The sequence below is a fragment of the Salvelinus namaycush genome, chromosome 2, assembly GCF_016432855.1.
Source record: "Salvelinus namaycush isolate Seneca chromosome 2, SaNama_1.0, whole genome shotgun sequence".
In the NCBI taxonomy this organism is placed as follows: domain Eukaryota; kingdom Metazoa; phylum Chordata; class Actinopteri; order Salmoniformes; family Salmonidae; genus Salvelinus; species Salvelinus namaycush.
The window spans coordinates 66494336-66507626 of record NC_052308.1 but is presented as its reverse complement, the minus strand read 5'-3'; the positions used below and the strand labels follow the sequence as shown (position 1 = coordinate 66507626).

Sequence of the window (13291 nt, the reverse complement as noted above, 5' to 3'; positions counted from 1 at the left end):
GAGCACCAGACTAAATTCGTTGTCATTAAATTAGCCCAACTCGATGGGCGTAGAAAGTGATGGATGGATGGAGGGAGGGAGGGATGGATGGATGGAGGGATGGCAATGTGTTGCTGAAAGATAATCGTGCCCACAGAGCATGTAAGACATTTAACATAGATTGATTATCCAGTGAACATACTGTAATAGTCTCTCCTGGGGGGACTTACAGTAGCTCTAGGAAGCAGCTCATACCGCCATTATCAACAACAACACATGACTAAGGACCAATGGTGACTGGGGATAATATGCTTCTGGAGGGAAAGAGGTTAGCATGTAGGCTTTACTACAACATCCGAACTAGGCCAACTGTATTGCAGCTGTGCTATCCACTGGTTTTGGCTCTAGTGTTAGTGCATCAACATTCCGAGAACACACCAATAAACCTCCTGTAAACCTTTTGTAGATGATGTCTCAGTATTGATCCAGCATTGCTTGGCTCCTGCTGCCATGTGCTGGCAGTTGACACATTTGATGCGTCGTTAGGGATCCTGCAACGATGATGCAGGATCCCTAACAGGCTTTGGCAGTGTCCCTCCTCTCCATCTATCTATCTGACCGGCCGTGTAGTGACCTGTCTGACTGTGATAAGTCCAACATATTACACCCCTCGACAACAACACAAACAGAATGCACATATCAGCCCAGAAACAGCACAGGACAACACTCCACTAACCCTTACAGGTAGGAACTAGCTGCTCTGTCTGGTAGGTCTAGGACAACTTGTTTCATTTGTATTATTTTAGTAATTGTTTTTAGGGGGTCTAGGACAACTTTAGTAGGTTACCATTGACCAAAGACTAAGCCGTTTCCCAGCCACTTATGATTTGAACCGCCCCTCTGTTTGACCACGTTTTGGCTGCTTAACTCCTTGTGTTTTCATCAACATAAAAGCAGGATTTGGCTTATTTTCCCGCCTTTAAGCTGGCATTGAGTGTACTGTACAGCAGCTCAGTGAAAACAGCATTGCGTTCTTTGTTTTCCTTTGTGGTTGTCTAGAGAATGACAGTGATCCATGTATTTGTCTGTGCCATTGTTATGAGACAACGGGATGTCTTCTCATAGGAACGTGTGTGTGTGTGTGTGTGTGTGTGTGTGTGTGTGTGTGTGTGTGTGTGTGTGTGTGTGTGTGTGTGTGTGTGTGTGTGTGTGTGTGTGTGTGTGTGTGTGTGTGTGTGTGTGTGTGTGTGTGCGGAAGCATCCCTCTGGGACTGGTTAGCGCTGGAAAATGAATAGTCCTTTTAATCTCCAGTGGAACGTCCTTCTGTATTTGGACAGGGCCTTGCTTCTCCACAAGCCAATCAATATCGCCCTTGTCTCATTGTCAACTAGAATGATTGTCTCATTCTCTCACTACAGCATGAGGGCTCTTGTCTGCTTCAACAAAACAACTCATAGCTTTTATTCTGTTTGGGGATTTGTTTCTATGGATACATCCGCTGTAGGGGTTTTAAACCAATGTGTTCATAATATCTGAGGCTGACACACACTGTTTTTTGGGGGGCCTGGTTTTGGCATGCTATCGTCGCTATGGTATAAATGACATGGTTAAAGTATGTCCACTAAGCTGGGAGAGAGAGAGGGAGAACTAGGGGAACTTATGTGTTTTGGATTCTGCTGTGGCACCCACATGTGTCAGTGCTGAGTACAGGCCCTGTGGGCATAAAGGACACGTGAGTGGATTCTGTGTGTGTGTGTGGCAGTCACAACACTGAATGACCTCTCCTACACACACTGCTGATAGAGAGTCAGAGCTTTGGGACATTAGATATTTGGTTAAATTCCCAGCAGCCTCCGCCTCTCTCAGAGCTGTGTGCGTGTGTGTGTTTCATAATGGATGGCTTGCCACGACCATGTGCTCTCATGAGGAGGCCGATGTGGTGTGTGTGGGAGCATAATCTAGAGGTGAAAGAAACGTACACCTATTTAGGCGAGGTGCTGGCTAGGGGAGTAAAACGCTTAAAAATTAAAGTAGAGCCGCACACTAGGAGCTCAGGTGCAATAATTTAATAACCTAATATCCAAGGTTTCGACAGACAAGCTGTCTTTATCAGGGTATGATCATGGGAGCATAATCATTTGGAAAGGAGACAGCTGATACTTAAGTGATATCATGACACACACACATCCAGGAATAGATTGAGAAACACTGCTCTACAGAGCCATAGAGTAGATATGACAATGTATGTACAGTGCATTCGGAAAGTAATCAGACTCCTTGACTTTTTCCACATTTTGTTACGTTACAACCTTAATCTAAAATTGATTAAATATTTTTTCCCCTCATTCATCTACACACAATACCCCATAATGACAAAGCAAAAACATTTTTGCAAATGTATTAAACATAAAAAACAGAAATACCTTATTTACATAAGTATTCAGACCATTTGCTATGAGACTCGAAATAGAGCTCAGGTGCATCCTTTTTCCATTGATCATCCTTGAGATGTTTCTACAAGGCACAGATCTGGGGAAAGGTACCAAAACATTTCTGCAGCGTTGACGTTCCCCAAGAACACAGTGGACTCCATCATTCTTATATGGAAGAAGTTTGGAAGCACCAAGACTCTTCCTAGAGCTGGCCTCCCAGCCAAACTGAGCAATGAAGGGAGAAGGGCATTGGTCAGGGAGGTGACCAAGAACCCGAGCTCTAGAGTTCTTCTGTGGAGGACAACCATCTCTGCAGCAATCCACCAATCAGGCCTTTATGGTAGAGTGGCCAGACAGAAGCCATTCCTCTGTAAATGGCACATGACAGCCCTCTTGGAGTTTGCCAAAAGGCACCTAAAGGACTCTCAGACTATGGGAAACAAGATTCTCTGGTCTGATGAAACCAAGATTGAACTCTTTGGCCTGAATGCCAAGCATCACGTCTGGAGGAAACCTGGCACCATCCCTACGATGAAGCATGGTGGTGGCAGCATCATGCTGTGGGGATGTTTTTCAGCGGCACAGACTGGGAGACTTGTCAGGATCAAGGGAAAGATGAACAGAGCAAAGTACAGAGAGATCCTTGATGAAAACCTGCTTCAGAACGCTCAAGACCTCAGACTGGGGCAAAGGTTCACAGGACAACCACCCTAAGCACACAGCCAAGACAATGCAGGAATGGCTTTGGGACAAGTCTCTGAATGTCCCTGAGTGGCCCAGCCAGAGCCAGGACTTGAACCCGACCGAACATCTCTGGAGAGACCTGAAAATAGCTGTGCAGCGACGCTCCCCATCCAACCTGACAGAGCTTGAGAGGATGTGCAGAGAAGAATGGGAGAAACTCCCCAAATACAGGTGTGTCAAGCTTGTAGCGTCATACCCAAGAAGACTTGAGGCTGTAATCGCTGCCAAAGATGCGTCAACAAAGTACTGAGTAAAGGGTCTGAATACTTATGTAAATGTCATATTTCCAGTTTTTTTTTATACATTGGCAAAAATTTCGAAAAACAGGTTTTTGCATTGTCATTATGGGATATTGTGTGTAGATTGATGAGGGGGAAAAACGATTTAATCCATTTTAGAATAAGGCTGTAACGTATCAAAATGTAGAAACAGTCAAGTGGTCTGAATACTTTCCAAATGCACTGCAGAACTGTATATGACTTTGACACGATCATCCAGGACTTGATTGACAAACGTTAGAGGTTAGGATTCGGGGAGGGCCAGGGGCAGACTGGGACCAGAAATCGGCCCTAGCATTTTTAACACACTGGCAATTTTTTTTGCTTGAGGCCCCCATTATTATCCAGATAATGATCATTTTGTGCAAAAACCCAAGTTACAGGTCCACGGGGCTAAAAATGGACCAGCCCATCTTACATTTACCCAAAATGCCAGATAGCCAGTCTGCCCCTGGGGAGGGCTAATCAAGTGGATGGCTGCAAATGTTCTACTTTAAAACTCGGATAAAACAGAGATGCTTGTTCTAGGTCCCAAGAAACAAAGAGATCTTCTGTTGAATCTGACAATTAATCTTGATGGTTGTACAGTTGCCTCAAATAGTTGAGTTGTCTCGGCGTTACTCTGGACCCTGATCTCTCTTTTGACGAATATATCAAGTCTGTTTCAAGGACAGCTTTTTTCCATCTACGTAACATTGCAAAAATCTGAAAATGTCCATGCTTTTGTCACTTCTAGGTTAGACTACTGCAATGCTCTACTTTCCGGCTACCCGGATAAAGCACTAAATAAACTTCAGTTAGTGCTAAACACGGCTTCTAGAATCTTGACTAGAACCCAAAAATTTGATCATATTACTCCAGTGCTAGCCTCTGTACACTGGCTTCCAGTTAAGGCAAGGGCTGATTTCACGGTTTTACTGCTAACCTACAAAGAATTACATGGGCTTGCTCCTACCTATCTTCCAATTTGGTCTTGCCGTACATACCTACACGTACACTACGGTCACAAGACGCAGGCCTTCTTACTGTCCCTAGAATTTCTAAGCAAACAGCTGGAGGCAGGGCTTTCTCCTATAGAGCTCCATTTTTATGGAATGGTCTGCCTACCCATGTGAGAGACGCAGACTCGGTCTCAACCTTTAAGTCTTTATTGAAGACTCATCTCTTCAGTAAGTCCTATGATTGAGTGTAGTCTGACCCAGGAGTGTGAAGGTGAATGGAAAGGCACTGGAGCAACGAACCGCCCTTGCTGTCTCTGCCTAGCCGGTTCCCCTCTCTCCGCTGGGATTCTCTGCCTCCAACCCTATTACAGGGGCTGAGTCACTGGCTTACTGGTGTTCTTCCATGCCGTCCCTAGGTGGGGTGCGTCACTTGAGTGGGTTGAGTCACTGACGTGATCTTCCTGTCTGGGTTGGCGCCCCCCCTTGGGTTGTGCCGCGGCGGAGATCTTTGTGGGCTATACTCGGCCTTGTCTCAGGATGGTAAGTTGGTGGTTGAAGATATCCTCTAGTGGTGTGGGGGCTGTGCTTTGGCAAAGTGGGTGGGGTTATATCCCGTATGTTTGGCCCTGTCCGGGAGTACCGTCGGATGGGGTCACAGTGTCTCCCGACCCCTCCTGTCTCAGTCTCCAGTATTTATGCTGCAGTAGTTTATGTGTCGGAGGGCTAGGGTCAGTCTGTTATATCTGGAGTATTTCTCCTGTCTTATCCGGTGTCCTGTGTGAATTTAAGTGTGCTTTCTCTAATTCTCTCTCTCTTCCTTTCTTTCTTTCTCTCTCTCTCTCGGAGGACCTGAGCACTAGGACCATGCCTCAGGACTACCTGGCCTGATGACTCCTTGCTGTCCCCAGTCCACCTGGCTGTGCTGCTGCTCCAGTTTCAACTGTTCTGCCTGCGGCTATGGAACCCTGACCTGTTCACCGGACATGCTACCTGTCCCAGACCTGCTGTTTTCAACTCTCTAGAGACAGCAGGAGCGGTAGAGATACTCTGAATGATCGGCTATGAAAAGCCAACTGACATTTACTCCTGAGGTGCTGACCTGTTGCACCCTCGACAACCACTGTGATTATTATTATTTGACCCTGCTGGTCATCTATGAACATTTGAACATCTTGGCCATGTTCTGTTATAATCTCCACCCGGCACAGCCAGAAGAGGACTGGTCACCCCTCATAGCCTGGATCCTATCTAGGTTTCTTCCTAGGTTCTGACCTTTCTAGGGAGTTTTTCCTAGCCACCGTGCTTCTACACCTGCATTGCTTGTTGTTTGGGGTTTTAGGCTGGGTTTCTGTACAGCACTTTGAGATGTCAGCTGATGTAAGAAGGGCTTTATAAATACATTTGATTTGATTTGATCAGACCGTCCCAATATTCATACTTAGCATTAACATGCACGGTCAATACATCACCAAATACTAAGTAGTATGCAAGTATGTATATTTGAACATAGTCTGATTATAGGAGGGCATAGTCTTACCCTCCCCGAGCCAAGCTAGGTACCCACCCTGCGTGCATGAAGGCGTAGCTGAGGTATCTCCAGGCCTGAATCCGTAGCTGGGGGTGGTATGGCAGTGGGCCCCTCAGGAAGTGGGGACTGGACACCTGCAGCACCCAGCGGTCCAACTGCAGGCCATAGTACATGAACACTGCCACCTAGAGGACGGGAGGGGAAGTTATCGTTGAGGAATATAAGATCTAGCCTGGGTACTAGGCTAAGAGATACGTTTTAGTTTTCACAGAGATATTTAGGCTGTCTCCATGAAGAATGTAGCGTTTCACAGTAGTCTAGACTGATTTCAAAGGCTTATCTCGATGGAGAGTTGACACCAAGGGCAAAAGATAAATGATACTGTTGCTATCTCCCAGTCCTACCAAGTTAGAAGAAAAGAAAGACCAACTGTACAAAAGGCAATTCACCCTCTCTTGAAAACAGAAGTTCTCTTTGTTATCAAAACCAATACTTTATAGCATCAAACCCTCATCAGAGATGCTTGAAGAACCTACGCCCTAAATCTCTCAGGGGCACGTCCTAACTTTACACTTCAGTCGAATATTCACTTTGTCTCCCATTGACATTCATGCATGACTAAGGGAAATTTGACTGAAGTAGAATTTAGGATTTACCCATCCATGAGCGAAACGTTACCTCAGCGATGGTGATAGCCAGGATGAGCCAGGGTGGTGGGCAGCAGGTGTAGCTGTCGAAGTACCACTTCCTGTCGATCTCCCGGGGCAGGGTCTCGTAGGCGATGTGCCTCACCAGCCTCTGGGACAAACCCAGACCCACCTCCTCCCCCAGGGCCCCGGCCCCTTTCAACTGACGACTTCCCTGGAGGATGGCCCGCCGGAAGCTGTTGCTGCGCTTGTTGGACATCTAGCAGGGAGAGGGGGGGAGAGAGAGAAGTAGAGAGAGATTTATAGAGAGGGAGGGATGGGAGAGGGGAGAGAGAGGAATGGAGAAAGAGAGAGAGAGAGATGGAGAGAGTGAGACTGTTATGAGCACATGTGCAGATGTCAGTCAAAATACATAATCAAATACCCAGTGTCCATCTGCAGGTCAGGCTTCATTGACAGTCAGACCATTCAGTGAGACTTTCATTGCAATAAGTAATTTAGTTCTGTTATGTGAGCGACAGAAACTTCATAGAAACATGGCCATAAAATAATTGTCTATTTTCAATTAGGAGAAATTCCAGCCATACAGGTCTTGACACTATTGGCTTCCCTACAACACCCAATTGTGTTGTCATAGCTCCCCTAAGTCGTGAGCCCCCCCATCCTTCATCCCACTGTGACAGCAACCACGCTGCCATACCCTCCCACCTCGCCCCAGCAACAGAATGCCTCCGTCAGCACCTAGCAACCGCTGAGCCCTTCTCCTCGTCCCAAGTACTGGCGGCAGCTGCCTGACAACGCAGCCCTTCTACCCAGATCAGCAATATTCATGGTCCTCCTATAGAACATGGAATGTGGACCTCTCTCTCTCTCTCCCTCCCTGATTCCTCTCCCTCTGATTCCCATCTCTCTCGTTCTCTCTCTCTCTCTCTCGCTCTCTCTCATTCACACATTTCTCTCTCTCTCTTTCTCTCTCTTTCTCTCTCCGATCCTAAAAGTAGTTTACAATAGCACCATTCTTCAATCTATAATGACCATTCAAATTGAACAGATCTCCAATTATGTGAGTCTTGATTGCAGTCAAGAGATAGTGTGGGATTCTTCATGACTGTAGGTTACCATGGCCACTCCCAGCCCAAAGCCAACAGAGAGTGGGATCAAACGGTACCAAACATACACATTCTGCACCACACACACGCACCCACTGTACAAGACAATGGACCCGTGCGCACACGCCCAAACACACACATTCCTCTCCAGGTCACCCCACGTGGCCCAACCGCATAAAGACACACTCTTCTTTCTTCCAGCAGTGCTGGGGCGATTCTTCTCCTCTTATTTTCAATCTAAAGAGAGAGAAAGGGAGTGACGTTCTATCTATTCACCGACAGTGAAGAAGAGAGCAGGGTAGAGAGAGATTGGTATTCATCCAAGAAGGACTGTGGGACCAGGGACAATCTACTGTTATACTGGGAGATGCTGTCAGGGAGAGGAGCGAGAGGAAGAGAGGGAGAGAGAGGAGAGGGAGGGAGAGGGACAGAAGGGGCAGGGAGATAAAGAGAGCGAGAGAGATAAGAGAGAGAGAAGGAAAAGTAGAAAGAGAGAAAAGAGAGAAAAGAGAGAGCGAGGCAATAACTCCCAATCACGCTGACAGCTTTATGGAATAGGCAGCTGTGCAAAGTAAAGATGGAACTGCAAATAAACCCCAGCAAGCCTGTCTCTGTCTTCCACTCCCTCTTGTCCTCCTCCTCCCTCTCTCCATCTATCCTTCCCTCATCCTACTTGGCTTCTGTTGTGGTTCCAGTGAATGTGAAAGCCACGGGGGTGAGGGGCGGTCTTTGTGGGTAACAATAGCAGCCACACCCCCCAACACACACACATTCATACACACACGCACACACATATCACTTGACAACATGTTCCTCATTCCTCTCTGTCCCACTTCCAGTACCTCGCCTTGACCTTTGACCTGTCACATGACCTGGACCGACCAATCAAAGATCCTCTTTCACAAGTTCCCACAGGCCCATTCTCAGCCCACTGTACAAGACAATGGACAGCTTTGAAGGAAGCGGAGGAGACAAATGAGAGAATAGGAGAAATGGAAATTGAGAGGGGAGAGTTGGGGAACCTTCACAAACACACCCCCTACCGGCCACAACTTTTCACATTTCCAAACAATTGAATATTTCTCCAGATGACTTCACCGTCCAGGGTCAAGAGTTCAACCTCTCACCTGAAACACAACAGATGCTAGACGACGCGTGAAATTGCCAATTTAGACCAAGCTGTGTTGTCTAATACCGTGGAATGTCCATGGAGACCTGGGTGAGTAGAAGGATGATAGTGGTGTAGATGCCTTTATAGAGGGTTGATATCATAAGACCACTTCCTCTCAACTATATGTCTCAACATGACCAATCGGTGTACAGTATAATCAATGTTATGCTTATACAATCACTACTATCAGTTACTATGTTAACATGAAGTGACTCGGGACTCTCACCAGGTTGACAAAGTCCTGGTAGCAGATCTTTCCGTCTGCGTTGCCGTCGGCGAGGGCCAGTAGAACCTCCAGCTTGTGAGGGTCCAGCTCCGAGCCGTGGGCCGCCAGCAGGTCCCTGAACCGCTCTGTACTGATGAATCCTGAACTCTCTGAGTCGAACTGGAACACACAAGGAGAGGCATATGGTTAGAAGGTCTGTAGATAAACACAGAGACAAGGACATAGACATACACGCACGCGCACACAAGAGACTTGACAGATGTAGTCAAACAAAGCACATTTACAAAAGGCACAATGCACATACACACAAGCCTTATCGCATAGAGACACACAAAGGTTATTATCACAAGTGAATTATAAGTTAAGTCAGTATATAATCTCACAGTACAGCCTTGTACCAAACATTCAACACTGACACAAAAGAAAACAAGCCAAAAAGCTATAAAATAACATTTTGTTCATAGTTTGAGCTACTTTGTAAAGAATTTAAATGAGCCCGAATAGCTCATCTCACCAACGGCCATTTTGTTTCATTTATTATTTTCATTAATCACATTCAGTAGCTGAGTAAAGAGCCAATAACTTCTGAGAATATCCACACTTTAAAGAAGTTAGCTAGTGTTGTGTATTCCATTAGACTGTCAAGTGTCCTGAAACGTTTAGATGCACTTTAAATAAAGTGAAATTGTATCTATCTGACCAATTACATCCTGGTCGTCTAAATCATGGCCTTTCCCCTACTACCCACTAAGCACTTCCAAGGGTCACAAGTCCTTGGCTCCACCCACACAACAGTCTCTCACATTCAGCAGAAGCAAGTGCCAGACATCCCACACTAGGAATTCTTCACACTCACTCCTTAGTTCTTTCTCTCTCACCAATGACACATACATAGCACAGTGACTGCATCAGTGAATCAAAGAGAACAGTATCAATAGCTTTTTCTCATACCAAATGTTATATGAGCAAACATTCTTACACATTACCTCAATCCTCTCTGCTATGAGTGATAGTAATTCCAATGGAACTCAAACTGAATTGAATGGAGTCACTTTAGACTTCAGATGTGTCTGTTCAACGCACTGTAAAATGGCCTGGATTTGAGTCCTCTTCTATTCCTCGATGTGCTTGTGTTTGATTTGAATGTCAGGTCGTTTGTGAATAGGGTCAGAATACAGCTGTCGTGCGTATAGTGTGTGTGTGTGTGTGTGACATACAGACTAAATGAGCAGTGAATCTAATTCCATCGCCCTGAGCAAAGCCTCAGACTTCTTCATGTGCCACGTTTGGCAGGCAGCACAACGGAAGACAGGCAGAGGCCATAGAAATAACATCACAGACCATTGACTTGAATGGGGATTCTCCTTCTACTTATTAGACAGGTCAGTACATCACTGGGGCCGAGATCCCTGCCATCCAGGACCTCTATATCAGGCGGTGTCAGAAGAAGGCTCGAAAAATTGCCAGACTCCAGCCTCCCAAGTCATAGACTGTTCACTCTGCTACCGTCCGGCAAATGGTACAGGAACATTGGCTCTCGGATCAAGAGACAGCTTCTACCCCCAAGCCAATAGACTGCTAAATAGCCAGACTGATGAATATCAATGAATTGTACCTGAACTGTCTGCTCTGACTCTATCTTGCACTGACCCTACACACACTCACTAGACTTTATATACACACCATATACACACTCACTCACTCACACTACACTGTCACTCCCACATAAATCCCTCACACATTCAAACACTACATACCCACACACACACATCCATACAGACACAACACAAACACACATGCTGCACACACTTTTACACTCCTCATTTGCTGCTGCCACTCTGTTCTTTGTTTTACTCTTATTGTTATTATTATTATCTTATTATCTATCCTGATGCCTAGTAACTTTACCCTGCCTTCATGTACATATCTACCTCAAATACCTCATTATTATCTATCCTGATGCCTAGTCACTTTACCCTGCCTTCATGTACATATCTACCTCAAATACCTCATTATTATCTATCCTGATGCCTAGTCACTTTACCCTGCCTTCATGTACATATCTACCTCAAATACCTCATTATTATCTAGCCTGATGCCTAGTCACTTTACCCTGCCTTCATGTACATATCTACCTCAAATACCTCATTATTATCTATCCTGATGCCTAGTCAATTTACCCTGCCTTCATGTACATATCTACCTCAAATACCTCATTATTATCTAGCCTGATGCCTAGTCACTTTACCCTGCCTTCATGTACATATCTACCTCAAATACCTCATTATCATCTATCCTGATGCCTAGTCACTTTACCCTGCCTTCATGTACATATCTACCTCAAATACCTCATTATCATCTATCCTGATGCCTAGTCACTTTACCCTGCCTTCATGTACATATCTACCCCAAATACCTTAGTATTACCTATCCTGATACCTAGTCACTTTACCCTGCCTTCATGTACATATCTGCCTCAAATACCTTATTATTATCTATCCTGATGCCTAGTCACTTTACATTGATCTGGTACTGGTACTCCCTGTATATAGCTATACATTGATCTGGTACTGGTACTCCCTGTATATAGCTCCACATTGATCTGGTACTGATACTCCCTGTATATAGCTCCACATTGATCTGGTACTGATACTCCCTGTATATAGCTCCACATTGATCTGGTACTGATACTCCCTGTATATAGCTCCACATTGATCTGGTACTGATACTCCCTGTATATAGCTCCACATTGATCTGGTACTGATACTCCCTGTATATAGCTCCACATTGATCTGGTACTGATACTCCCTGTATATAGCTCCACATTGATCTGGTACTGGTACTCCCTGTATATAGCTCCACATTGATCTGGTACTGATACTCCCTGTATATAGCTCCACATTGATCTGGTACTGATACTCCCTGTATATAGCTCCACATTGATCTGGTACTGATACTCCCTGTATATAGCTCCACATTGATCTGGTACTGGTACTCCCTGTATATAGCTCCACATTGATCTGGTACTGATACTCCCTGTATATAGCTCCACATTGATCTGGTACTGATACTCCCTGTATATAGCTCCACATTGATCTGGTACTGATACTCCCTGTATATAGCTCCACATTGATCTGGTACTGATACTCCCTGTATATAGCTCCACATTGATCTGGTACTGGTACTCCCTGTATATAGCTCCACATTGATCTGGTACTGATACTCCCTGTATATAGCTCCACATTGATCTGGTACTGATACTCCCTGTATATAGCTCCACATTGATCTGGTACTGATACTCCCTGTATATAGCTCCACATTGATCTGGTACTGGTACTCCCTGTATATAGCTCCACATTGATCTGGTACTGATACTCCCTGTATATAGCTCCACATTGATCTGGTACTGATACTCCCTGTATATAGCTCCACATTGATCTGGTAATGATACTCCCTGTATATAGCTACATTCTTGTGTATTTTATTTTATTTGACTATTACATTTTTAAACTCTGCATCGTTGGTAAAAACTCGGAAGCAAGCATTTCACTGTACACCAGTTGTATTCGGCGCATGTGATTAATACAACTGGATTTGATTCGATTCCATTTCTATGGCAATAGAATGGCAGGTGGGCATGAAGGGCTGTTCCATTCTGCTCTTCAGAACAACAACTGAGAGATGACAGTTGACTCTCATAGAGTCCTTTCTTATGGTGATTCCAAAAGTCATCGTTTAAAGATGCTGCAATATGGTTGGAGCATTTTGGTTAAATGATCATTGATAACTATAAAGACTGGGTTGGCGCTAAATAAATAAGTTGAAATCGACCACATTAACTCAGATTTCACACACTGGAGACTGTGTGAACACACATACACTCCAACACTATATCGGTCTTGATGCCATGCTCACGCGCACGCACACACACACACACACACACACACACACACACACACACACACACACACACACAACCTCCCTGTAATCCCAGAACCATATCTCACGCGTGTTCGCCAGTTAATAGTGTCATAAGAGACTACTGTCTGTGTGTCTAGTCTAGTCCCACTGCTCTCTGTCTGTATCTACCAGACTGTCTGGTCCAGAATGAGAGCTTGTTTACCCCTCTGACGGATTACAGTCCCATACTGAACCCCCCCGCCCCCCCTAAACCCCCTGTTCTCAGCCCCCCCCACAATACAACCCAGCCCAAACCCCATTTTAGCCTACATTCA

General features: G+C 45.3%; 1 protein-coding gene across 1 annotated transcript in view; it reads right to left on the bottom strand.

Annotated features, from left to right (window-relative positions):
* Positions 1–13291, bottom strand: part of LOC120023029 (rhomboid-related protein 3-like) — a 52161-nt gene that overhangs the window by 9886 nt on the left and 28984 nt on the right. The window contains exons 3-5 of the mRNA XM_038966982.1: positions 9051–9215; positions 6582–6809; positions 5940–6088 (exon numbers count right to left, since the gene is read on the bottom strand). Coding sequence (XP_038822910.1) covers positions 5940–6088; positions 6582–6809; positions 9051–9215 — 542 coding nt within the window. The remainder of the gene's footprint in view (positions 1–5939; positions 6089–6581; positions 6810–9050; positions 9216–13291) is intronic.